Here is a 27,353-nt window from a genome sequence, read left to right as displayed (position 1 = left end):
AATAATATTTGTAGACTTGGGTGGATGGTGAAAGATACTTTATCAAGTAACTACAAAATGCTTTGAAGGTTGCAAGTCCTGAATGTTATTAGATCATAACATACAGAGTAGATATGAAAAAACTGCTCACTCATTACTGTCATATTTGAATGGATTTCCTAGGATTGAGAAACTTACTTAGCTAAATATAGAGCCCAGTTGCTGGTGTTGGAGGAAAACTGCTATTCTAGACTCCCTGAGCAATAATATGTCAGTTTCTAATGTAGCCTGGATATAGAATTACATACACTACTTGACTTATTTGGTGTCTTTCAAACTGGTCCTCTGGAGATTTCACAATTTTAACTTTGAATTGCTTATTTTAGTATTACTTCTGGTCCCATCCAATCCTTACAGGCAGGCAGATACATGCTTGAGTCCAATCACAGAAACATAAATGGTTCCACTACATATTGGTCTACCTATGACTCCTTTATTACAAATGCTCTGGATTATTGTGTCACTGGATGCTGGGAGCTCCAGTTTAGGGGCCAACTTAGTTATGTGAATTTGACTGTCTTCCCAACAGGTAGCAGTCCTGGGAATGACTTATCTTCTCTAAACCACCCATTACAGAAATGCCTTCATTAACAGCACTTCTAAGAATTTCAAAGTAAAACAAACATAAAGTTTCAAAATCCTGAATATTAGCATGCACATACAAATACTTGATTATTAAAGTCTCTTCTAGTCCACAAATTCTACTATTAAAAGGGGAAAAAAGCCCTCCTGGCAGTTTCTACTTATCCCACCCAGTGGATGGTACCCAGGGTTGACCTGCTGCTATATTGTGATTTCTTCATTGTTCCTTGAGTGTTCAGGAGAGACCTGGAACACTGGTGGCTTTAAAGTTGTTGGTTGCACACTGAGGGACTCTTTCACCTTCTTGGTAGTTTTGCTCTTTGTACAGAATCTAGGATAGCTAGACCTACCTAGGATAGCTAAGACCAGTTTTATTTCACAAAACTGAACTTAAAAACATAACTGAACTTAAATTTCTATTTCAAGTTTCCATTCTGCTTGATAGCAGAAATAGTTCAGTAGACTGCAGATAAGCTTATTTCCTGTTTCTTTGATCATTTCTAGTAAACTCCATGAATTCAGAATTTCCCCCTTTCCTTCCTCTGTCCCCAGAGTGGCATCTAAATTCTAGGGACATGGGGTGAAGTGTTGGGTTCTTGGCCACCAATACCCTCCAGACTGGCATTCATAGCTATATCTATGACATTCCTAACATCTTTGATTCTGGAAACCTGTAGCTTCTTGACTGTAATGACTCACCCAGAGCCATTTCCTCACCCCTCTTAGAGATTGGGAAATTGTTGGATGCTCTCCAATACCATTCTGGAGACTCTAGAGGCTGTGGAAGACTTGGTGGTAGAGTGGGAGGGATGTGTTAGACACATCTGGTTCCTACTTCTACCCTTTCTTGTTTACCCTGGCCCCACCTAAAAAGGTGAGCACAGGACCCTCTGCTCTCAGATTCCCAAAATTTACCTAAGAATTCTATCAGTCATGTGATTCCTCCTCAATTCCTCTGAGGACTTCAGCCATATCTTGGAGACACTCTCTCTTGTTCTCTTATTTGACCTCTTTCTTCAGCTTAGAGAATTGTCTAACACTACATTGTCCAATAAAGTAGCCACTAGTCACATGTGCAGAGCTTTTGAAATATGGCTAGTCCAAAATGAGATGTACTTAAAGTTAAAATGCATACCAATTTCATAGACTCTATGAAGAAAAGATTATAAAGTATCTCATTATACTTTACACATTGAAATGATAATATTTTGGATATGCTAAATTAAACAAAAGATAGCATTGCAATTAATTTCACTTATTTCTGTTTCCTTTTCTAAAAAAATGTGGCTACTAGAAAAATTTTAATTACATTATATTTATTTTGGACAGAGCTCATCTAACAAGTTTAAGGAAATGTTAGGGACTGAATTGAGTGCTGCTTCCACTTTCACCCCAATTTAATTTGTTGAAGCTCTCTCTAATCCACAATGGGACTATATCTGGAGATAGGACCTTTAGGGAGGTAGTTACTGTTTACTGAAATCATGAGGGTAGGGCCCTAATCCAATAGGATTGGTGCTCATATTAGAAAAGGAAGAGGCATCAGGAAGGGACACACAGAAGAAAGGGCATATCAGGATACAGTGAGAAGGTATCACACTCTGTAAACTAGGAAGAGAGGACTCATCAGAAACCAACCCTGCCAGCACCTTGATCCTGCATGTCCAGCTTTCAGAACTGTAAGAAAACAGATTTCTGTGGTTTAAGTTACTTGGTTCATGGTATTCTGTTATGGTGGCCCTAGCTGACTAATACAAGAAGGAAAACTATTCTGATATCATGTATCCTTCTAAAATAAAATGTTTATGGCATTAACTTTAGCTTTTGATCCTCAAAACCCTGTCTCTTAACCTATTGTTTGTGCCAGGAATTTTTAAAGTCTAGTTTGAAACTCAAAAGCTGAGTGAAATGGACTCTTGTTCTGTATTGTGTTAATGACCTTCCTTCCCCAAGGCCATAGAAGCGTCTACCCTCTGCTGCCTGAAGTTGAGCAAAAGGGAAAGAGGGAACATGAAAAAAAAATTGGTCAATATAAAACTATCAATCTGCTATAGCATTTGCTTTTTTTCCTTTCCTCATTCTGTCAAAACTTGGGAAGATCTGATTTCATTTATTTGGTCTTTCATTAATTTGCTCTGTATTTATTGCCTATAGATTGATTATGTATATTTTAATGTGAATAGCTTTCAGAGAGCATTTACATTAAAATTTTCAGATCTTTAATTTAATAATGAAAGATATTGTTTTCTTTCGTAGGAATTGAAAATATCGTAGAAACTGCATAGTAGTGGTGGGGAGAGATGGCTAAAGGACTAAAACAAAATCCCGCTGTCCATATCATTATAGCTCAAAAAGTTTTGTTAGCTATGAAAGAGACCTTGTTGCCCATCCACAGGATAGATCCTACTTTGCCTGAAGTCCTGTAATGCCTGATGTAATACATACAACACACACAGGGTCATGGTGGTCACTGGGGGAAGCAGAAAGCCAACTCTTGCACTTGGATGGACACTGCTGGCTTCTTCTACCATTTGTACTTTTCTGGTTCACCAGGCCTAGCTAGGTCTTATTGCCCATATCACTGCACTATAAATGTCTCTTTACTTCTCTGAGAACCTCTAAAGACCAGGAGATTATAGATTTCATCTCTGAATACTCCTTACCCAATGTCTATCATATAACAGGGGCATAATAAAAGTTTTTGAAATGAAACAAAATGAGTTTATGAATCTTACAAGTTCTGCATCAGATCCTCATTAAAGGCTTTCCCTTACCTCTTTTCTTGGTTGGCCTAGATAAAGGTCAAGTATCTTCCTCCAGCCCCTTTAATCTTAACTAACCTCTCATATTCTTTATAAAAACAAATTCTTTTAAAAATTGTTTAATTACCTAAGTACTGCATCAAGATATCCTCAGTGTAAAATATTAAAATAATACAAAGAGGATTTAAACACCCATTACCACTCCATGGCAATCCCCTCCGTCGTGTAGGATGGAGCTGTGGGAATAACTTTCTAAACTTTTTCCCATGCATTTTTATATATGCAATGTATATCTACTAAAATAGACATATTTATCATTTGCAATGATGTGGATGGAACTAGAGGATATTATGCTAAGTGAAATAAGTCAATCAGAAAAACGCAATTATCATATGATTTCACTCATAGGTAGAAAATAAGAAACAAATCAGAGGATCATAGAGGAAAGGAGGGGAAAATAGAATAAGATGAAATCAAAGATGGAGACAAACCTTAAGAGACTCTTAACTATTGGAAACAAACTGAGGGTCGCTGGAGGGAAGAGGGGTGCGGGGAGGGCGTAACTGGGTGATGAGCATTAAGGAGAGCCTGTGACGTAATGAGCCCTGGGTGTTAAATGCAACTGATGAATCATTAAACTTTACGTCTGAAACTAATAATACCATATGTTAATTAATTTAACTTAAATAAAAATAAAATAGATATATATGTATGTTAATATATTAACGCTAATATGTATTATCTATTAATACATATATTTAGTCTAAATGATTTCATGCTGTTGTATACTATTTTGCAAATTGTTTTTTCCACTTTATAACTTGATATCCTTTTATGTCACTATACCTACATGCCCCCCATTCTTTTTTTAGTTGCTGCAAAGTATTCTATAGCTCAGACAAACCAAAATGCATTTTAAATATATTTAACCTTTTCTTTATTGATGACCATATAGGCTGTTTACAGTTTTTCCACTGTCATAAACAATGAGGCAATGAACATAAACTTGTATACCTGCTTCTTTGGACACGTATGCAAATATTTTTTATGATAGATTCTTAGAGGATTACTTGATGGGTTAAAGGTATATGTAGGTGATAGGGACAATCCTGAGGAAGAGGCTTTTTTGGCCATTTGCCATAAAATTACTTGTAATTACTTATAAACCAAATGGACTTCCCAAACTGTACTAGGGCAGAATGGCACAGCAAGACTTAGGCTGTTCCAGTCCAAGTGGATAATTTCTGTAAATTATGTGACCATAGACAGACTGTACGATGTCCTTTAAAATCCCTTTAACATACTGAAGCAATCTTCCTCCATTGCATAGCAGTATGGAAAGGGTTATGGAAAGGATTCTTCTAAGTCCTTTCCCATACATTTACATTGTACCATAAGGATTTTTGCATGCCTCCTACTTTGTAATACCTCTGCTAATGAATAGAGGAAGCTGCCTTCAGTACTCCAAATGAGGAAGGAAATATTGGTATTGGATGTCATTACTATCTATTATCTTGTTCAAAAGGGGGGAAGTGAGTCATATCAAGAGAATGAGTCACCAAGTCATAGCCAAGGTGATAAAACTCAAGATTTGCATCTATCTGCTCCATGGACACAGTTCAACAGTTAATGAGGAAAACCTTATCATCTGAGTGGTGAGAAACCAGAATGGGTACTTACCTGAATACTTAATGTTATCTTGAGGAAAAAAAAGTGACATTCCTGTCTCCTGAAGTTCAGAACTTTTTTACTTGCTGTCTTATATTTTAAAAACTATTAATTATTGAGGCTTTGGCAGGAGAATAAGTATATCCTCTAACCACTGAATCAAAATTCCCTGAAATATTATATTTTAAATTATAATAGTTATACTGCCAAACTACCCTCCAACAAGCCTATATCAATTTGTACTCCCACTGATACTGAATGTGTCTAACATATTATCAATCTTTTAAATTATCATCTGATGGGTGAAAAATGGTATCTTATTAGTTTAATATGTATTTCTCTGATGACCAGTCACATTAAAAATTTTTACATAATTTTTGGCCATCTGTGTATCCTCTTCTCTGAATTATCTTTATATATGTTGCTTCTTTTCTTTTTTTTTTTTTAAGATTTTATTTATTTATTCATGAGAGACACACACACAGAGAGAGAGGAAGAGACACAGGCAGAGGGAGAAGCAGGCTCCATGCAGGGAGCCAGACGTGGGACTCGATCCTGGGTCTCCAGGATCACACCCTGGGCCAAAGGCAGGCACTAAACCGCTGAGCCATCCAGGGATCCCTGTTGCTTATTTTCTTTTTGTTGTTGTTGTTGTTGTTGTTGTTGTTGCTTATTTTCTAATTGATTCTGTATGTCTTCTTTATTGACTTGTATGAGTTAATTATATATTATATATATGGATCTTTCATCATATATTGTTAATATTTTCTCCTAGCTTCTTTTGGTCTTTTTGATTTTAAGGTGTTGTTTTCATAGAAAAATTTTAGATTCTTATGAAGTTAAATATATTAATATCAATTCTTTATAGGATTATAATTTTTTTTGCAATTTTAGCTTAAAAAAGCAATCTAAAAAAAAAAGCAATCTATAAGTAAAGTTATTAACACATTCTTCAATATTTTCTTCTAAAATTTTATTATATTTATTTATTTATTTATTTATTTTTTTAAATTTTTTTTAAAATTTTTTATTATTATTATTTATTTATGATAGTCATACAGAGAGAGAGAGAGAGAGGCAGAGACACAGGCAGAGGAGAAGCAGGCTCCATGCACCGGGAGCCTGACGTGGGATTTGATCCCGGGTCTCCAGGATCGCGCCCTGGGCCAAAGGCAGGCGCCAAACCGCTGCGCCACCCAGGGATCCATTTTATTATATTTAAAATGTATTTTTACTACAGTTCCAAAATGAAATTTAACTGAAAATTTAATTTCTGGTAATACAATGCAGTGGATGTTAAGTAAAACCCTTCCCAGTACAGCACATGTAAAAATGCAGTATAAAATATTAAAGCAAATAAACAAAAACCCAATAAATATTTTTTGTATGTTTATCTGAGGCTGAACTGTTGAGAAATCAAGGGAATTTTTTAGAGGCCAAGAGAAAAGGAGAACACAACAATCTATAAAGTTAGGAAGCTCTGAGTGTTTACGTCATCCCTACTGACACCAGACAAAGTTTTAATGGGCTCATTGTACCAGAGCTGAAGATAAAGCCTGGGTCCCCACCAAGGTGAGAACTAGAATGAACTAGAACTTCAAGGATGACTCAATTGCTGAACTAGAAAAATCCCTCCCAGCAAAGAGCATTAATGGTGATAGATGCCAATCCTTTTTTGTCTTTGTTTTTTAGATAGAGAGCATGTGGTGGTGGGGAGGGACAGAGGAGAGACAGAACCATGTGGGGCTCGATCTCATGACTCTGAGATCATGACCTAGGCCAAAATCATGAGACGCTTAACCAATTAAACCACCCAGTTACCCCTGTATTTGCCAATCTTATCTGGGCTCTGGACAGAGCTGAACAAAGAAGAAAAAGGCTTCATCATTAGTCCACTTTAACATGTATTTAGAACTCAAATTCATTTTAACCATATATTCCTCAAAGCTCGAAGTCAGAAATGTAGTTGGTAGCATCCCTCAATAGCTAGAGGAAATAAATTCAAGTCCTCTTCAAAATAACAGTCATTAAATTCAACTCCACATATATATTTTCAAGGAATATGACTTCAGATACACAAGGAAATAGCAGAACTAACACGCTGCAGAATGAGACATTAGAATCTTCAAATAATGGAATAATCTGGTACAGAATAAAATATAAGCATTTTTAATATATTTAAAGAAAAATTTTAAAAGATTATTGGAAGAATGCCAAACTATAAACCATCAGAGTTGACCACACAGGCTTGAAAAAAATCAATAGAAGTTCTACATATTAAAAATGTAATAATTAAAGTTAGAAATTCAATGGCAGGTATAGATTAAGCACAGTTGAAGAGATAGTTTATGATGAATAAGAGGAAATCATTCAGAAAAAGATGACAAAGAGGATTTCCTTTTATAGGAAACTATAAAAGAAATATTAAGAGATATGGAGAATACAAAGGTAAAACTCCAACATATATTTAACTGGAGTTCCAGGAAGAGATAACAAAGATGAAGGGAGAAAAAAATACTATTTAAAGAGGTAATAGCTTAAGTTTCTTGAATTCTGAGAGAATTTCTTCTCTGTATCTGATGAGAAACACCAACATACAGATTCAGAAAACAGAACTGCAAACAGAACAAATAAAAAATCACCTAGCTACATTATAGTGAAATTTCAGAATACTAAAAGTCAGGAGACTACATTAGAAGCATCTAGAGAAAGAGATAGTGTATAGTGTATCTGTTAAGGCACCATATTTAAACTGACAGGAGATTTTCTCACAGCAACAAAGGAAGCCAGAAGGCAGAAGAATGGTACATTTAATGTGCTGGGGGAAGATAAATGTCAAATTATACACTATTATATCCAGCAAAATCATCTTTCAAACATGGGGTTAAAATAAAGTTATTTTCTGACTAGAAAAATTGGGAGCTTTTATTACAGCAAACCCTTTTTTAAAGATCATCTAAAGACTGTATTTCAAGATGAGGATAAAGAAACACAGGAGAAAAGTCTGAGTGTAAGAAGAAATGGTGAGCAAAGAACATGATAAACATGAGGATAAATCTAGGTAAGCATTTACTGAATAAACCAATGATGATGTTTACTTAGAGGGTTAAGTAAGTCAAGCTAGATAAACCCAGACAACAATAGCATATATAATGAAAGAGTGGTAAAAAGGAGTCACCCTAAGACCCTTTTATTTTCCTAAATGTGAGTAATGATATTATCTTCAGACATTAAGTTTAATATGAATATTAAGGTTTCTAAGGCAATTGAATTCATTTTTCTATTACTACACAGCAAATTCCCACAAATTTAGCAGTTTAAAATAATATATATTTCTATTTCACAGTTTCTATGGGTTAAGAGTCCAAGAATGGCATAGAGTCCCAGCACGAGTCCTCTGCTCAGGGTCTCACTAGGCTACAGTCCAAATACTGACAGGGCTGGGATTCTCCTCTGGAGGTCCTCCTCCAAACTCATTCAAGTTATTAGCAGAATTCAGTTTCTTGTGGTTGTAGACCTGAGGGCTCAGCTACTAAAGGCTACTACCCCCTTCATAGGCAATTAACAACATGGCTGCTTTCTTCCAGGCCAGCAGGACAAAACTGATGTTTCAAATTTCCCTTTTCAGGAAGGGCCCAGTCCCTTTTAAAAAGGTTCTCTTGATTAGGCCACGCCTACCCAGGATAATCTCCCTTTTGATCAACTCTAAGTTAACAACATGGGACCTTAATATCTTAAAAATGTCTTCACTTTTGTCATATAATTTAATGAGGAAAGTAACATCCATCACATTCACAGGCACATCTGCACTCATAGAAAGGGAATTATAAACCACTGGATGGGAATTGTGGAGGCTGTCTGAATTCTGCTTACCACAGTTGAATTAGATTCCATAATTTCCAAGTCAGTAGAGATGAAAAAAGGAAGAGGAAAAAAAAAAACCAGTCAATTCAAACAACAACAAAGGCAAAAACATTGAAGTGGGGTAAATAGAAAATATAAAATAAAATGATAAATACAATGTCAAGAAACTGTATTCTCCAGATGTAGACAAAGATTATTAAGCAGAATTTGAAAAAAGTTTAACTCCATATTATTAACAAGAAATACATCTTGCCATAAGAACATAGAAAGGTTGAAAGGTAAGACAAGCAAACACTAACCAATAGGAAATTGAAATGGCTATATTAGAAACAGGCAAACTCAAGGTCAAGAGAAAAAACTACTACTAGAGATTTTGATACTGCTATCAAAAAAAAAATCCGCAAGATATGCCAATTCTAAACTTGTCAGCACTTAATAAAATCACTTCAACATATAGGATGCAAAAATTGCCAAAGGTACAAGAAAAATTATATCACCATCAGTTGGCAAGATTTTACCATTCCTTCCTCTTTGATCAATAAATTAAGCAGATAAGGTCTGAATAAACAATGATCCAAAAACAAAAAACAAACAAACAAACAAAAAAAAACCAAAAAACCAATGATCAAAATTGGCCTACTACAGAATAGTGCACTTAAATATTAAGGAATATACATTTCTTTCAAATATATGTAGAATATTTACAAAAAGTGACTACAAACTAAGACATAAAGCATCTAATAAAAGTCCAAGAATCAGTATTTTTGATCACACTGAAATTAAATTTTAAGAAGAATTTAAAACTTCTGTACATATGCAAAGTTAGAAAAATATGTCTAAATAATTGATGGAACAAAGAAAAAATGTGTAATGGAAATTAGAAAATACTTAACTAATAAAAACAATGAGAAAAAATGTGTGGCATGCAGATGCTTTGGGGAAATTTACAGAATTAAATGCTTAAATGGAAAAGAAAAAATTGATAATAAATAAGACTGAGAATAAATTAGAATTCACTATAAGCTATTGTTATAAACAACAACAAAGGCAACAGGAGATAAGGCAGAGAAAGTAGAATGTGGAAAATAATAAAGATAAAAGCAGAAATTAATGAAGTAAAAATAAATAATATACTACTTAGTTATATATGTTGCTTTTATATATTGGTAACACATTACTTAGATCTTTTTATTCACTAAACATTACTTACGTAATAACATTACTTAGAAGTACATAATAAACATTACCTATTATATATTACTTATATATTTTTTTCTATAGAAACTAAAGACTAAAACCAAATAAGGGATGAGTAACATTAGTTCAGGTTAAAGGTTATTTCTCTGGGGAAAGAAAGGAATATAATTACTTAGGGGCATGCAGAGGTCTTCACTGGTATTGGTATTCTACTTCGTTAGCTGGGTGGGACATTGGTGACCCTTTAAATTTTTACTTTTGTTCTTTAAAGTGCACATACATAAAAAGAAAATAGAATAAAATGCACATATACATCATAAAATCCTTCATATTGTGATGCTTCATATTTTTTTAATTAAAAAAAATTTAAATACAGACAAAACAAAAATCTTTTAACCAAGCCTCCTCCAGAGGAGGCTAAGCTCATTGGTTTTACGTGTATCTTTCTAAATTTTTTTCTATGCATGGACATGCATGTATCTGTGAAACACATAGTTTGTTATTTTGTGGGGTGGGGTTAACATAAATGATATCATACCAACTGTACTATTTTAGAATTTGTTTTTTTCTCCCCTTATAGCTCTTAGCAAGCTTCTCTTATAAGTATATGGACGCTTACTATTTTTTGGTGCTACACAGTATTACATGGCTTGAGGACATTCTTTATTTACCTTGTCTCTTTATATCAACCAACAAGCTAGGCTGTGTAACAGTAACAAACTTAGAGCTCAAACTTGGTAGCTCAAGAACAGTTTACGCTTGTGACACCTGTCCACTATTAGTTGACTAAAAGCCTCTTCGTTTGTTGTAGCTGAAACAGAGAAGGTATGAAGATTCTGTCCTGGGCCCTTTGTCCCCAAACCCTTAGGGAAGCAGCACTCCATAGAATGAATATTTTGATGGAAGAGAAAGCTGTGACTTCCACGATGGGCTCCTATAATCTGGACTCTCCAGGAAAGGCCCAAATTTTCCTGGAAGATAATGGGTTATTCTTTGTCACTAATCAGTGTGACTCACAGGGTTTCAGATACAACATCACAGCTGCCCTGGGGAAGCTCCCTTGATCTAAGACTGACAGATTGTTCCACTAAAGCTTCTCACTAGCCTCTGTGCCCACTACCCTCTATACTTGGCATAGTGCTTGGCATATGACAATTAATAAATACTTGTCTAATTGCTGGCAAAAGAATATTTTCTGAATAAATATATTTGATTTCTGTAAACCCCTGAAATTAAAAAAAAAACCAACACATTTTCCATACTGAATTCAAGAGAAAGGCACATCATATATAGTCTGTGAACTTGAGGTCTTTCCTTACTTTTGGGTATTGCCATTTCATACTGAGACTTCTTTTTTTTTTTAAGATTTTATTTATTTATTCATGAGAGAAACAGAGAGAGAGAGGCAGAGACACAAGCAGAGGGAGAAGCAGGCTCCACACAGGGAGCCAGATGTGGGACTTGATCCCGGGACTCCAGGATCACACCCCAGGCTGAAGGTGGCGCTAAACCACTGAGCCACCCGGGCTGCCCTCATACTGAGACTTCTATAAATATTTTCAGGCAAACTTACCTACATCTTTTTGACTTGGCAAGTATTCAGTAAAGGGAATACATGTTGGTGGAGTAAGATGTCCCAACATGTAGTTGGATAGAAAATTGGTGGAGAATACAATGTGGGCAATAATGAGAAGCTTATACTCAACAACAAAGATGTTTTCAATGGTTAAAAAGGGCTTTATCCAAAAAAATTAGATTTCAAGGGTTAAGGATGCTAGCTTAGGAAAGAGTATGGCAGATGTGAGTCAGGGTACCTTTTTTAGGAAGGGACTGAGTGCAAGAAACAGAGTTATCAGACCTGAGTTTAATGACCAGGACTTATATAAAAAGACAATAAAACAAACAAAATAAAAAAGGCAATTGTTTAGTTGTTAACATTAGAATAGCATGTTGCGACTAAATTAGTGATTAGGATAACTCTATACCTGGTCTTAGAAAGCAGGATTGGAGCTGTTTAAGTACTTGATGTCTCAGATCAGGATTGAGACAATTAGATTCTAAAACAGGATCAAGTGGGGGCACCTGGGTAGCTCAGTTGGTTAACGGTCTAACTTTGGTTCAGGTCATAATCTTGGAGTCCTGAGATTGAGCCCACATTTGGGCTCCCAGCTCAGTGAGGGATTTGCTTGTTCCTCACCCTTTCCCTCTGCCCCTCCCTCCCATTCATGCCCTCTCTCTCTAATAAATAAATAAAATCTATAAATAAATAAATAAATAAATGGATCAAGTGGCCTCAACCAAGGGGATGAGGGATTGCAGGATTGGGAACCATGCTGTGTCTGATAACAGCAATTGAGAAAGGCAAGTAGGATACTATGCCCCTCCTACATTCATAACAGTCTGTATTAGTCAGGGTTCTCCAGAGAAATGAACACAGACAAGTGGGAAGAGATTTATTATAAGGGACTGACTCATGTGATAGAGGCTAAGTCCAATGATCTGCGATCTGCAGGCTGGAGGCTCAGGAAAGCAGGGGGTATAAGTCCAGTCCAAACTCGAAGGCCTGAGAACCATGGGAGCCAATGGTGTAAATCCCACTCTGTGTCAGAAGGCCTAAGAACCAGGAGTACTGATGTCTGAGGGCCAGAGAAGGTGGATATCCTTGATCACAGCAAATTCACGTTTCCCTCATTTTTCTTCTATCAAGCCCTCAAAGGATTGGATGATGCCCAACTGCATGGTTGAGGATAACCTTCTTTATGCAGTTTATGGATTCAAATGTCAATCTCCCCCAGAAATACTTTCACAAACACACCAAGAGTAACTGATGTTTTACCAGCTCTCTGGGCATCCCGTAGCCCAGTCAAGTTGACATATAAGAGTAACCATCCCACAGACATTTGTAATGGAGCAGAGTACTCTTTCCCACAGAGCCAAGAAACAACTTTATACTCCCTCTCAAAGAAGTTACTAACTATAAATCTCATTTGGCTAGCAAATATAAACCTATCTGCTATCCTTATGATCAGTAATAAAATAGTAACAGCTACCATTCACTGAGCGTGTGCTATGTATCATGTACTAGGCTGCCTTATATCTCATTTATTACTTACAATAACCCTGAGAGGTAGATAATATTATTTCCCAACTTACAGATGAAGAAATTAAGAAGTAGCTTGCTCAGGTTTATACAGAAAAAAGAAAAAAAAGGTACAGTTGTGACTGCAAGCCAGGTCTGACTTCAGAGTCTGTGCTAAACTAATTAAATTTAAACAGTCTAATGCTTCAAGGCTGTACCCAGCTAAATACTCTGATTTGCTTCTAGAGTATTTAATCTGGACCCTGACATTTCTCATTCTGGAGTTAATTTTAGCAATGTCCTTAAACCAGCTATTTGTTCTGTGTTGCATTATTTGAGGTAAGAGGGCTACCAATGATTGCAAAAGCATAGTCTAATGAAAATAATTTCATCTCATCTGACCTTGGTGGCATTCCTGAAAAGTCAACCCTGCAGCAATAGAACAGGTCCTGGGGAACCTTTGAGGGGTTGCCCTAACTCTTGGTGGCCTGACTTTTTATATTGCTTGTCACGATAAATCTGATAACATTTCTCTTTCTAATCCTAACATTCCTTTTATCTGTTTACTCAAAAATTCCCTTTGGAATTTTTTATCAAAAACTATCATATGGACCCTAAAGACGCCACCAAAAAACTACTAGAACTGATAAATGAGTTCAGTAAGGTCTCAGGATACCAAATCAAGTAAAGAAATCTCTTGCAAAAAAAAAAAAAAAAGGAAAAAGAAATCTGCTGCATTTCTATACACCAATAATAAAGCATCAGAAAGAGAAATTAGGAAAACAATCCATTTACAATTTCACCAAAAATTGTATGATACTTGGGAATAAACTCAACCAAAGCGGTGGAGGACCTGTACCCTAAAAACTATGAAACACAGATGAAGGCCTAAGAAAGAACAGATAAATGTCTAAATTACCCAAAACAATCTATACATTTAATGCAATCCCTATGAAAATACCACCTGCATTTTTCACAGAGCTAGAACAAACAACCTTAAAATTTGTATGGAACCAAAAAAGACCCTGAACAGCCAAAGCAATCTTGAAAAAAAAAAAAGCAAAGCTGGAGGCAACACAATTCCAGACTTCAAGTTATATTACAAAGCTGTAGTCATCAAAACAGTATAGTACTGGCCCAAAAATAGAAACATACATCAATAGAACAGAATAAAGAACCCAGAAATAAACTTACAGCTACATGGACAATTAATCCTTAATAAAGCGGGAAAGAATAGCCAATGGGAAAAGGACAGCCTCTTTCACAAATAGTGCTGGGAAAACTGGAGAGTAACATGCAAAATAAAGTAACTAGACCACTTTATTACACCATACACAAAAATAAATTAAAACTGGGTTAAAGACCTAAATGTGAGACTTAACACCAGAAAAATCCTAAAAGAGAACATAGGCAGTAGCCTCTTAGGCAGCAACTGTAGCAATTTCTTACTAGATATGTCTTCTGAGGCAAGGGAAACAAAAGCAAAAGAAACTATTGGGACTTTATCAAAATAAAAAGCACAGTGAAGGAAACAATTAATAAAACTAAAAGACATCTACTGAATGGGAGAAGATATCTGCAAATGAAATATTTGATAAAGGGTTAGTATCCAAAATCTATAAAGAACTTATAAAACGGAACACCCAAAAACCAAATAATCCAGTTAAAAAATGGGCAGAAGAAATGAACAGACATTTCTCCAAAGAAGACATATAGATGGTTACGACACATGAAAAGATGCTCAAAATCACTTATCATCAGGAAAATACAAATCAAAACCACAATGAGATATCACCTCACACCTGTCAGAATGGCTAAAATTAACAGTACAGGAAACAACAGGTGTTGGTGAGGATGTAGAGAAAGGGGAACCCTCTTACACTGTCGGTGGGAATGCAACTGGTGCAGCCATTCTGGAAAACAGTATGGAGATTTTTTAATGTTAAAAATAGATTCATCTATGATCCAGCAATCGCATTACTGGGTATTTACTCAAAGAATACAAAAACGCTAATGCAAAGGGATACATGCACCCTTATATTTATAACAGCATTATTTATAATAGCCAAGATATGGAAACAGCCCAAGTATTCATCGATTGATGAATGGATAAAGAAGATGTGAGATACACACACACAATGATATATTACTCAGCCATAAAAAAAGAATGAAATCTTGCTACTTCCAATGACATGGATGGAGCTAGAGTATAACGCTAAGGGAAATAAGTCAGCAGAGAAAGACAAAAACCAAATGATTTCACTCATATGTGGAATTTAAGAAAAAAACAAATGAGCAAAGGGGAAAAATACAGAGACAAATTAAGAAACAGACTCTTAATTATAGAGAACAAATTGATCAAACTGTTAGTTACCAGAGGGGAGAGGGTATGGGGAAGGGGGAAATAGGTGATAGGGATTAAGGAGTGCGCTTGTTGTGATGAGTACTAGGTAACGTAAGAAATTTTTCAATCACTATATCCTATACCTGAAACTAATATGACACTGTATGTTAACTAACTGGAATTAAAATAAAAACTTAAAATTTCAGTGACGCCTGGGTGGCTCAGGTCGTGATCTCAGGACTCTGGTTCCCCACAGGGAGCCTGCTTCTCCCTCTGCCTATGTCTCTGCCTCTCTCTGTTTCTCTCATGAATAAAAAAAATTTAAAAAATTAAAATTTTAAAAAGTTTAAATAATTTCTTTGTAAATGTTCTTTCTACATTCAGAATAGCCTACTTAATATTTTTTAATACTTTATTTATTTATTCATAGAGACACAGCTAGAGAGAAAGAGGCAGAGACACAGGCAGAAGGAGAAGCAGGCACCATGCAGGGAGCCTGACGTGGGACTGGATCCCGGGTCCCCAGGATCACGCCCCCGGCTGCAGGCAGCGCTAAACCACTGCGCCACCGGGGCTGCCCGCCTACTTAATATTTTTTAAAAATAAAATTTTAGTTTTAAAATTAAAAATTTTTCAACCTGGAGAATTTATTCTTTAGCTTTGGAAATGGTCTTATATTATTTCTTTGATAATTTCCCTTTTCATATTTTTGTTCTCTCTGGAATAAAATCATATTAGTTAGATATTAAAACTTCTGGATTGGGGTGCCTGGGTGGCACCGGTGAGTTAAGAGTCATGATCTCAAGGTGGTGAGACTGAGCCCCATGTTGGGCTCAGTGCAGAGTCGGCTAATCCTTCTCCCTCCCTGTCTGTCCTTCCCTGTGCATGTTCTTTCTCATTTTCAAATAAATAAAATCCTTAAAAATAAAAATAAAAAAATGTCTGGATTGATCCTATACATCTTTTTTCATATTTTCTATCTTCTACTTTCTGAAAGATTTTTTCCCCCAACCTATTATTAATCTGTTTAAATTTTGGAAATCATGGATTTATTTTTCAAGTGTTCTATTTTGTTTTTTGAGTAACCTTTTGAATGCCATTTTTGTCTTGTTTTATGGATACAATACCTTTTTAAATCTCGATGGAAATATTTAAAACTTACTGAAAATTTTCTTTTGTTCCCTGCATTACTCCTGTTTAAACTTCCTTAAAGCCTTATTTTCTTCTTGGTCTTTATATTGAAGGTATGCCATGTATAAAGTATGGGAACCTCTGTGCACTGAAAAGCTGATTGGGCATTCTGTGTACATGAGCAATGTTTGCCAACTGTCAGGCTGGCTATAGGTTAATTAAATATTGAGTTAGGCATTATGATGTGGAAACTCTCAACTGTCAAAACTTGGAGGCCTTTTTTTTTCTGATATCATTCAATTTCTTTATTTATTATTATTTTTTGCCCAGAATAACATCTCGTTGCTGAATGGTTAATCAGCAGAGGTGTGTGTACATGTGGAGTTGATTTGTGGGTTTTTTTTTTGTGTGTGTGGGGGGGTCTTTATTCAGACTTTTGTTTAACGCCCTCTGTTTTTAGTCCCTCATTTCACCCCTTCCCTCTGTATCTTGTGTATCAGTACTCCAAACTTCGGCTGTATCCTGTTGCATCAGTTACCACCATTATAAAGAAAACCACAGGCCCTAAATGCTGTCACTTGGGCCAGGCTGAGTCACCAAGCTGGGGCTTAATATCTAACCTAACTGCAGATTCAACTTTCCCGAGAAATAGGTCACAACCTGTCAGTCAGAAATTTTCTCAACAGCACCAATGATGTAATTTGTCACATGGGCCCTCTCCATTCCCCAAAGGAAGATGAAGTAATCTACCTAGAAAGGTCCCCTGCCCTTCTCCCTAAGGGAGGGTGACTTTGCCTAAAATAATTCTCTCTTTTCTTTTGCTCAAAACTTTCCTGCCCCATTCTTCTTTCTTTTTATTTAATTGAAGTATAGTTATTATGCAATGTTACATAGTTCCAGGTGTACATCATAATGAATCAACAATTCTTTCCATTATACTATGCTCACCACAAGTGTGGCTACCATCTATCAACATATAATGCTATTACAATATCATTGATGATATTCTTTATGTTGTGCCTTTTATTCCTATGATTTATTCATTTCATAACAGGAAGCCTATATCTCTCTCACTCCCTACACTCATTTTGCCCATCCCCCACCCCATCCTCCTTTCTATAGAAAAAACTTTCGTTTTGTACAACTCCTTGAAACTCCCCTTTACTTGCTAGATGGGATGCTGCCCAATTCATGAATTACTTAATAAAGCCAATCAGATCTTCAAATGTACTCGGTTGAATTTTGTTAATACCACTCATCTTCTACCTATATTCCACGTTGCAGAATTTTATTGAATTTCTTGCCCTCCTTCACCATCATTTTGGTGGAGTCTTGAGGAAAGGGGATAAATACATATATTCAATTTACCACCTTTAATCAGACTGCTTAATTTCAAGGGTTTGTGTTACACACTCCCCTCCCATCCCTGTATACTTTTTTGGTCTTGTGAATAATGTAAATTTTCTAGAAGATTAAAGAACTGTTTTTGTATATTATGGGAGGAAGGTTCATATAACCTTGGGTGGTATAAGTATCCTACTGAGTAACCTGGACAAGGGGAAAGTACTGAAGATATTTAGGGCAGTGTGAGATAAACTCTCTTCATGACTTCAGAAATCTGGTTACTCATTTACAGCTGGGATAAGATAAATGTTAAATAACTAGAAAAGTTCTATAAACCACTTGTAAAACTAAGTTTTTATTCTACTATCGAACCATGTTCCCATAAACCATTGATTACCTCTAAATTTCCAACATCTGGAAGAGCACAAGCTGTGGCATCACATAGCCGGCCCCTCCTACGTCCCACTCACTCACAAAGAATTTCCCCTTTGAGTGACTGCAATATTGGCTGCTTACTCATACCAGATTCCTTAGGATTGGCTAGAACTGCAAATAAAATGATGTTTGCCTATAATCAAGGCGATAGGCTACAACATAAATGCACACAAGTTCCCAGTCTTAAAATACAACATGAAGCATTTGCTATCTTCTTTCCTCCTATTATTTTCACAAGAAACCTGGACAGCAAACATTGTCTCTGGCCAAAAGAAGAGTCTTTGAAAGGAGGAAAAAACCCTAAAATGGGTCTACTAAGTTCTAAAAACTCCAAAACCAAGCAAGCCCGGATTCTTCTTCTGGGACTTGACTCAGCTGGGAAGTCTACACTCCTTTACAAATTAAAGCTTGCTAAGAATATTTCAACCCTCCCAACCATAGGTTTCAACGTGGAGATGATCCAGTTGGAAAAGAATCTTTCGCTCACGATCTGGGATGTTGGAGGACAAGAAAAAATGAGAGCCGTTTGGGATCATTACTGTGAGAACACTGATGGGCTGATGTATGTTGTGGATAGTACGGACAAACAGCGACTGAAAGATTCCAGAAGAGAGCTGGAGCACATTTTGAAGAACGAACACATTAAAAATGTGCCTGTTGTTCTATTAGCCAACAAACAGGATGTGCCTGGAGCTCTAACTGCTGAGGACATCACCAGAATGTTCAAAGTGAAGAAACTCTGCAGTGACCGGAACTGGTATGTGCAGCCCTGCTGTGCCATCACTGGGGATGGACTGATGGAGGGGTTCAGGAAATTGACTGGATTTGTGAAAAGCCACATGAAATCAAGAGGAGATGCTTTAGCATTCTTTAAGCAGAACTGAGGTCCAAGCGGTGACATACTGGTGAAGTTGAAAGGGTAAATTTTTACTATGCCAAGTGAGAAAAGCAAGTTGTTAAGTTAGCAAACTTTTCCTAAAATGTTATGTCACCTAAATTCAGCTAAAAACTTAAAAGAATATCTAGAAAACATTATTTTTGGTCAGGCACTTCAGTAAATTATATGGCAATGATAATTGAGAATGAAAATTGTATGATTTTGTGCATGTTGGATAAATCAGAATAACCATGTTTGGGACCAAATAAGTTATTCCTTTATTATTTTTATATGACTACTAGAACAAAGTTTAAGTAAACTGCTAATAGGGTCAGAATTATTTTTGATGGTTTCCAGCTGTTACAGTATTGCATTTCTACCACACTCCTATGGAACAGCTAGTAAAAAATGAACTTTAAATTATGGAGAGAATAAAGTTTGATGTTAACATTTTATAAATCTCTATGCCTTAAATGAAGTTTTTTTCTGTATTCCTACCAACTCTTTGAAATCTATTGCTGGGGACTTCCTATGGTCAGCCAAACAAGGAACTTTAGACTGTTAATTGCCCAGAAGCATAGGGAGAAGTTTGTATCTTAAAGTTCTGGGGATCAGGATAGCTAGCTATATTAGGGCGGGGCCTGGGTTTCACTCACCTTGAGGTTATAGCCCCAAGATGGGCTTATATAGAATTTAGAACAGTCATTACCTGGGAATATAGGTACAGCTCACTGTACTGATCAAACAGGAACCAGAGCCATACTTTAATCTCAGAGACTTTGCAATTCACCGAGGGAAACAATGTAAAGCTAGCAGCTAGAATAGGGCAGTAAGTACTATGTGCTATAACAAGAGGGACTTTGGCCTGGGAAAACAGGAAGTGCTTCATGCCAGAGGTAGTGCTTAAGAAAGTCTCCAACTCCTAGGGACCCTTGAAGGTGGAGGTTAGTCACTGGAAGTTCCCATCACTGAGAAGACCCTGAACAGTCATTGCAGGGGAAGGGAGAAGGAACTGGAGATTGAACTGGAATTCCCCTGAGAGGCTCAGAACTCCCAGGGAGGTCCTGGTATTGACAGATGACACACTTTCTTCCAGCCCCACCTTTAACAAAGCTCATTTGAGCTAGAAGAAGCAGGCCTCAAGCCCTGACTGCAGCTCCTGGGGCTCTAAATCTTAAGGTCACAGAGGAAAATAAAGGTATGGTCAACCAAGGGTGCTAGCCCCTAAATTCCTCTCCTGTTTTCCTTCTCTCACCTTAGCCATGATCTTTATAGCAAAGATCTGAGTGCTGGTAAGGATTCAAATGATAAAGTAAACATACATATAATAGTTTCCATTGGTTGAATGCTTGTCGAAGCAAAGTATTGTATAATCACTTTCATACATCTTCTCATTTAATGTTCACAACTGCCCTGAGAGAAATTAGCATTATGATATCAATTTTACAGGTGAGAGTTCTGAGACTAAACAAGGTAACAACAATAATAACCATGCAAAAACTACTTGATATTTTAGCTGAGGAGTGGCAGAGTCAAGATTCATACTCATCTGTTTAGTTTCAAGGCCAGTACTGTTAATTGTCATATAGTTTTGTGAATAAGGTATGGTGTCTGTCTTCAATGAGCTTACTGCACACAGTTAAGAGTAAATTCATGCTAAGGGCACCTGGCTGGCTCAGTTGGTGGAGCACGTGACTCTTGATCTCTGGGTTGTAAGTTTGAGCCACACACTAGGTATAGAGACTGCTTAAAAAAAATAAAATAAACTCTTAAAAAAAAAAGAGGAATAAATCCAGGCTAAATTAAAAATAGAACTACCACTGATCCAGCAAAATTACTGGGTATATACCCAAAAGAAATGAAATCACTACCTTGAAGAACTATCTGCACCTCTATATTAATGTAACATTATTTGCAATAGTCTAAATGTGGAAACAACCCAAGCATCCATCAATGGATTAATGGATGAATAGATTTTTTAAAAAATGGATGAATGGGGCAGCCCCGGTGGTGCAGCGGTTTGGCGCCGCCTGCAGCCCGGGGTGTGATCCTGGAGACCCGGGATCGAGTCCCACATCAGGCTCCCTGCGTGGAGCCTGCTTCTCCCTCTGCCTGTGTCTCTGCCTCTCTCTCTCTCTGTCTTTATGAATAAATAAATAAAATCTTTAAAAAAAATAAAAAATGGATGAATGGATAAAGAAAATATAGTATGTATACACGATGGAATATTATTCAGCCACAAAAAAGGGAAATCCTGACCTTAGCAACAACATGGATGAAACTGGAGGGCATTATGTGAAGTGAAGTAAGTCAGACACAGAAAGACAAGTACTGTATGATTTCACTTTTATAGGGAATTAAAAAAAAACTCACAGAAACAGAATGTAGATTAATGGTTAATAGAGGCTGTGGATGGGGAAGCAGAGGATGGGGAGACGTGTAATATGGCACAGACTTTTAATTATAAGATGAATAAATTTTGAGGATCTAATGTACAGCATGCTGACTATAGTTAATATTACTGTATTGTATACTAGAAATTTGCTAAGAGAGTAAATCTTAAGCATTCTCATTAAAAAAAAAACAAGTACAGAGGATGTGTTAACTGTGGGAATTTATTTTACAATGTATATGTATATCAAATCATCACACTGAACACTTTAATATATTATATATGTAATATATATTACAATTTGGTCAATTATAATAATAAAGCTGGGGGAAAAGCAAATGCAGGCCAACATAAAAGCAAATGCAGGTTCTGTGAGGGGTGCCTGTGTGGTTCAATGGTTGAGCATCTGCCTTGGGCTCAGGTCATGATCCTGGCTTCCTGGGACTGAGTCCCACATCAGGTTCCCCACAGGGAGCCTGCTTCTCCTTCTTCCTATGTCTCTGCCTCTTTCTCTGTGTCTCCCATGAATAAATAAAATATTTTTTTACAAAAAGAAAGTTGTTTGAGAGGTGCCTGGGTGGCTCAGTTGGTTAAGGGTCTGACTCTTGATTTCAGCTCAGATCATGATGTCAGGGTCATGAGATCAAGCCCTGCATCAGGATCTGCACTCAGCAGGGAATCTACTTGAGATTCATTCTCTCTCTCTCTTTCTCTCTCTCTCCCTCTGCTTCTCCCTACCCACCTCCCCTACAAATAAATAAATCTTAAAAGAAAAAGTTTCTTTGAAAAAACAAGCCAGACAGAATAAATTAAGTGCAATACAGAGATATAAGAAACATGCTGAAACGTTTCTGATTTCAGGAAGATCTCAGCACAGCATCAATGTTAAATGCTTTGTAGTAGTTTTTCCTAAGTTCCACAAAATTATTAAAACCACAAATATGCCTCTTTTTAAAAAAAATGCACCTTCCCTTACCATTTCCCCTATGTGGATAAAAAAAAATCCTAATAATCTTAAAATGAGGAGTCACTAACTTATGTCTTTAGAAAATGTCTGAATAGAAAACATCACCTGGTGGTATTTTGGTAGTCTGAATTATGTGAAGCCTTTGTGGTCTAGACTTAACATAGTATAAAATTCAGAAAAAACAGCCCCCAAAATATAAAAACCTATTAAAATCTTCACTTCAGAAAGCTCTAAGAGCTGTGTGTAGTGGGTGTACCTGGCAGACACATTCTTAATGTAAAAACAAAACTTACAAAGTAGCTTTTCCTCTGTCATTTCAACCTCTCCCCTGAAAAGCAGTTATTCCTCAAAATCTCTAGTAATCGTGTCTGAGAAACTTGAACATTCCCATGCTTTTCCCCCTTCTTCTCTGGGATCCAATCTATTTTCTTCCATCAGTCACTTGCTTTATTTTTTTTTTTTAATTTTTTTTTAAATTTTTATTTATTTATGATAGTCACAGAGAGAGAGAGAGAGAGAGAGAGAGAGAGAGGCAGAGACATAGGCAGAGGGAGAAGCAGGCTCCATGCACCGGGAGCCTGATGTGGGATTCGATCCCGGGTCTCCAGGATCGCGCCCTGGGCCAAAGGCAAGCGCCAAACCACTGCGCCACCCAGGGATCCCTCACTTGCTTTATTTTTAATGTACATTTTACCAATCTTTCCTTTCTTTGGCATATCCCTCTTGCTCTCCCTAGCATGCTCTTCTTATCCTCCAACACACATACAAAACTTATACCTATACACTCTTCATTCTGATCCACCTAAAAAAGCTCAAGATTGAGGGTAGGGGACAAAGATAAGGTGCACAACAGCAAGATATTCCTTAATAGGTGAGAGGGAAGAGGCTGTGAATATTCATGCCTTGATATTTATTACTGTCATACATCTTATTCTCTGTTATCTCAATGTAACAAGCCAAAACTTTTAATTTATCAAAATAGCATACTGCCATGGATCTGTAGCAAACAGAAGCACATCACTTCTGAAATGTTTTAAACATCTGAATGGTAAATATCAGTTAAATATTTGTATCTGATTTTCTAAGTATTCCCAGGTGAAAAAAAAATCCCTACAGGGCATAAGAATGAAAAAATGACAAATAGGGCAGTGCTGGTGGTGCAGCAGTTTAGCGCCGCCTGCAGCCCGGGGTGTGATCCTGGAGACTCGGGATCGAGTCCCGTGTCGGGCTCCCTGCATGGAGCCTGCTTCTCCCTCTGCCTGTGTCTCTGCGCCTCTCTCTCTCTCTCTCTCTCTCTGAATAAATAAATAAATATTTTTTTAAAAAATGACAAAGCAGCAGCAATGGCTAATACATATTAAAATTAATTGCTCAATTTAAAAATTTGAACATCACCATGTTCTGATAATGAACAATATGGGTTTTGCCAAAACAAGGAAGACTGGTAATTTCAGATAGAGTCCTGAAGTTCTTGTACCGTATAGGTGGCACTGAGGGACAATCTGCAGAGGCTTCTGTGTTTTGAGTATGTCAAAGAACCACCCAAGAAACAGTATGTCTGTCATGCTTCTCAAAGGGTTGGCCTGTTTTTGTATGCATGAGCTCTCTAGAGTGAAGGAGAGAGAAGGAGAGAGACAAAATGAGAGAATGAGAGAGAGAGAGGCAAAGGACAGAGACTTCTCCTTTGGTAGTGCTAGTGAGTATTTAAAATAATTGAGGACATACTGTCTCAGGGGCTTCAGTCCACCAGATGTTTAGCATAGTGTTGACTATTAACAGATTAAACCATTTCAAGCCCGAGAAAGTACATTTTACCTTGAAAGTGCCACACAAAATTGAGTTATTAGATGACAACCATGAGTAGTATTTTCACAAACAACACCTCATGCTGTTCTCGCAACATCTTATGGGGTGGCAAGATGAATATTATCAACACCATTTTAAAGATATGAAGAACTGATTAGGCAGTTATTGAGCCTGGTCCTCTGATATCCAAGATTTTAAAAATATATATAATTATTATCATACAATGAATTTAACAATAATGTGGCACACTTACTTTTACCATTAAATTTGTTGGTTTCTAGAAGTCAAATAGGACTGGCCAGTGTACTTCTTAGGCCAAAAACCCAGGAGCCATCTTCCCTTTTCCCTCATGTCTTCTATTTATCTGCAAATTCTGTCAGCTGTCCCTTCAAAATACATCTCCCTTCTGGCCACTTCTCAATCGCCATCAGTGCCACAAGGCCACCATCAAGTCTCACTGGGTGGCTACATTCTCCACACAGGAGAGGTCTGAAAATGACAATCAGATCACTTCACTGTCCTCGCCTTACAAACCTCTATTCACTTCTTACCCCATTCTGGTACCATCCTCCTATTTCTTCCAGGACAGCCATACTTCCCTCAACTTCCCTCTATCACTCCTAATTTGTTATAGCCTTGGGGCTCTTAAACTTGCGGTTTCCCTGGCTCACAATATGCTTTCCTCAGGTCTTCAAATGGTTCACAGCTTCATAGCCTTCTGGTCTCCAACCAAATATGTGCAGGTATTCCCTGAATCTGTATCTAAACAAACCTCCTCATCCCTGCCACTCCCTACCCCTTGCCCTGCTTCATTATTTTACACAGAATTTATCATGGCTTTAAAGTATAACATTTACTTCATTTACTTATTCTTTCATTCCCTAGAAAGTAAACTCCATGGGAGCAGAGACTTTGTCTGCTGTTGTATCCTACAATGGATCCAGGTCCAGAACATAGTGATGTTCAGGACACAAAAGGTATTTAAAAGGTATTTGTAGAATGAACTAATGAATGAATGGTCTGAACCATAAGTGAGATCCGGTCAGGGCCTTAGGCTATGTCTCAAGATGGAATATGGATCCAATCATGGAGAGATAATAGAATAGCAGATTTGGACCTAGGACACTCATTCTAACCTCGGGATCCTTAGGGGCAGTGTGCTGGACTGGAAATGAGCATAGACTTTGGAACCACGACTAGGTGGGAATTCTGGTTTATCACATGTTTTGGCTTTTAGGCAGTTTACTTTACCTCTCTGATCTCAGATTACAATGAGACTTGCACAAGAAATAAACTTTTACTGTGTTAAACCATGGAGACTTGGAAGTTGTTACAGCCACCACTGTTAATTACGTTAAACTAGCTCCTGCTTCTTGCTTGCGTCCCCAAACTCTCTTTTTCCCAGGCTTCTTTTTCTCATAACTCCCCTTTTCCCAGTCTTCCTGTTCATTCTAGGACCTTCATTTGACTCATCCCAGAACAGGATAGGATAGGGGAATTTAAATTTTCCTCAAATTTTTATTTTGAAATTTTTCAAGTCTTCAGAAAACTTGAAAGAAAAGTAAAATTAACACAGGTGTATTTTCACCTAAATTCACCGGTTATAACAATTTTGCCATGTCTGGGCTCTTTCTCCATCTCACCCTCTCTCTAAACACACACACACACACACACACACACACACACACACACACACACAATTACAATCATCCTGACAGTTCATAAATGCTTTGTCATCTATCTCTTTAAAATAGACCTTCTCTCATCTAACTATACCATTATTACAAACAAAAGTTTAAGCATTAACTAAATATCATCTAATAGTCCATCATCAAATTTCCCCCTAAGTAGAACTTATAGAACTGATTTTATCCAAGATCTACTGCATTTGATTATGTCATTTTTAGTACCTTTTGCTAGTTCTTCATGATCTAAAAATCTTTTAAGACTCCAGGCCAGATCATTTAAATGTCCTACAGTCTAGGGGCACCTGAGTGGCTTAGTTGGTTAAGTGTTCAACTCTTGGTCTCAACTCAGGTCATGATCTCAGGGTTGTGAGATTGAGCCCTGTGTTGGGCTCGTGCTCATTACAGAGCCTGCTTGAGATTTTCTGTGTGTCTCCTCTGCCCCTCCCCCTTCTCTAAAATAAATAAGTAAACAAATAAAATCTTTAAAAAAATGTCCCACAGTCTGATTTGTCTGATTGTTCCTTCAGAATTAAGCTCAGTTAAACACTTTTGGCAAGAATATTGCCCAGCTGATGTACTTCCCACTGTATCCATTAGGAAGCACATAATGTCAGTTTGTCCCATTATTGATGACGCTAAATTTGATTACTTCCTTTATGATAGTATCTACTAGATTTTCCAAAGGTAAAAATATAACTTTCCCCTCTGTTCTTAATAAGTAATTTCATATGAGAGGTATATTTTGAGACTGTGTGAATATCCAGTTCCCCAAGCCTTTCCCTTAATGCTTTTAGCATCCATTGATGATCTTTTCCTGACTCACTTACTACACTGGGCAGTGCAAAACGGTGATTCTCTTTGTACATCTATTAGCTGGCATTATTCTGTAAAGAAGAGGTTTTTCTTTTATCCTCCTTCTCCATTATCAATCTTTCTCTCTCTTCACTTGAGTTTGAAGAGAGGAGTAGCACTGGAATTTGAGTAGCACTGGAATTATAAAAAGTTTTTTAAACTAAAGTCCCTGGATCAGCAGCCTCACCATCACCTGTAAGCTGCTTAGAAATGTAAATTCTCAAACTCCACCAGAACCTATTTATTAATCAGTATCTGAGGGGCAGAAGAAGTTCCTGGCATTTCTGTTGTTATTTACACTGGTATAATCTATTTCTCTTTATTAT

The 27,353-nt window shown here is 36.9% G+C and overlaps 2 protein-coding genes across 2 annotated transcripts in view; one reads left to right on the top strand and one right to left on the bottom strand.

The window, feature by feature from the left end:
- The window catches only part of KPNA4 (karyopherin subunit alpha 4), a 189,256-nt gene that overhangs the window by 121,797 nt on the left and 40,106 nt on the right, over positions 1-27,353 (bottom strand). The window lies entirely within an intron of this gene.
- ARL14 (ADP ribosylation factor like GTPase 14) lies at positions 18,620-19,771 on the top strand. Its single transcript, XM_041731503.1, has one exon. It carries the CDS (start codon positions 18,751-18,753, stop codon positions 19,327-19,329), a length of 579 nt encoding a protein of 192 aa, XP_041587437.1. The 5' UTR covers positions 18,620-18,750; the 3' UTR covers positions 19,330-19,771.

This window comes from Vulpes lagopus, chromosome 17, assembly GCF_018345385.1.
Source record: "Vulpes lagopus strain Blue_001 chromosome 17, ASM1834538v1, whole genome shotgun sequence".
Lineage (NCBI taxonomy): Eukaryota > Metazoa > Chordata > Mammalia > Carnivora > Canidae > Vulpes > Vulpes lagopus.
This window is presented reverse-complemented; position numbering and strand designations above follow the sequence as displayed.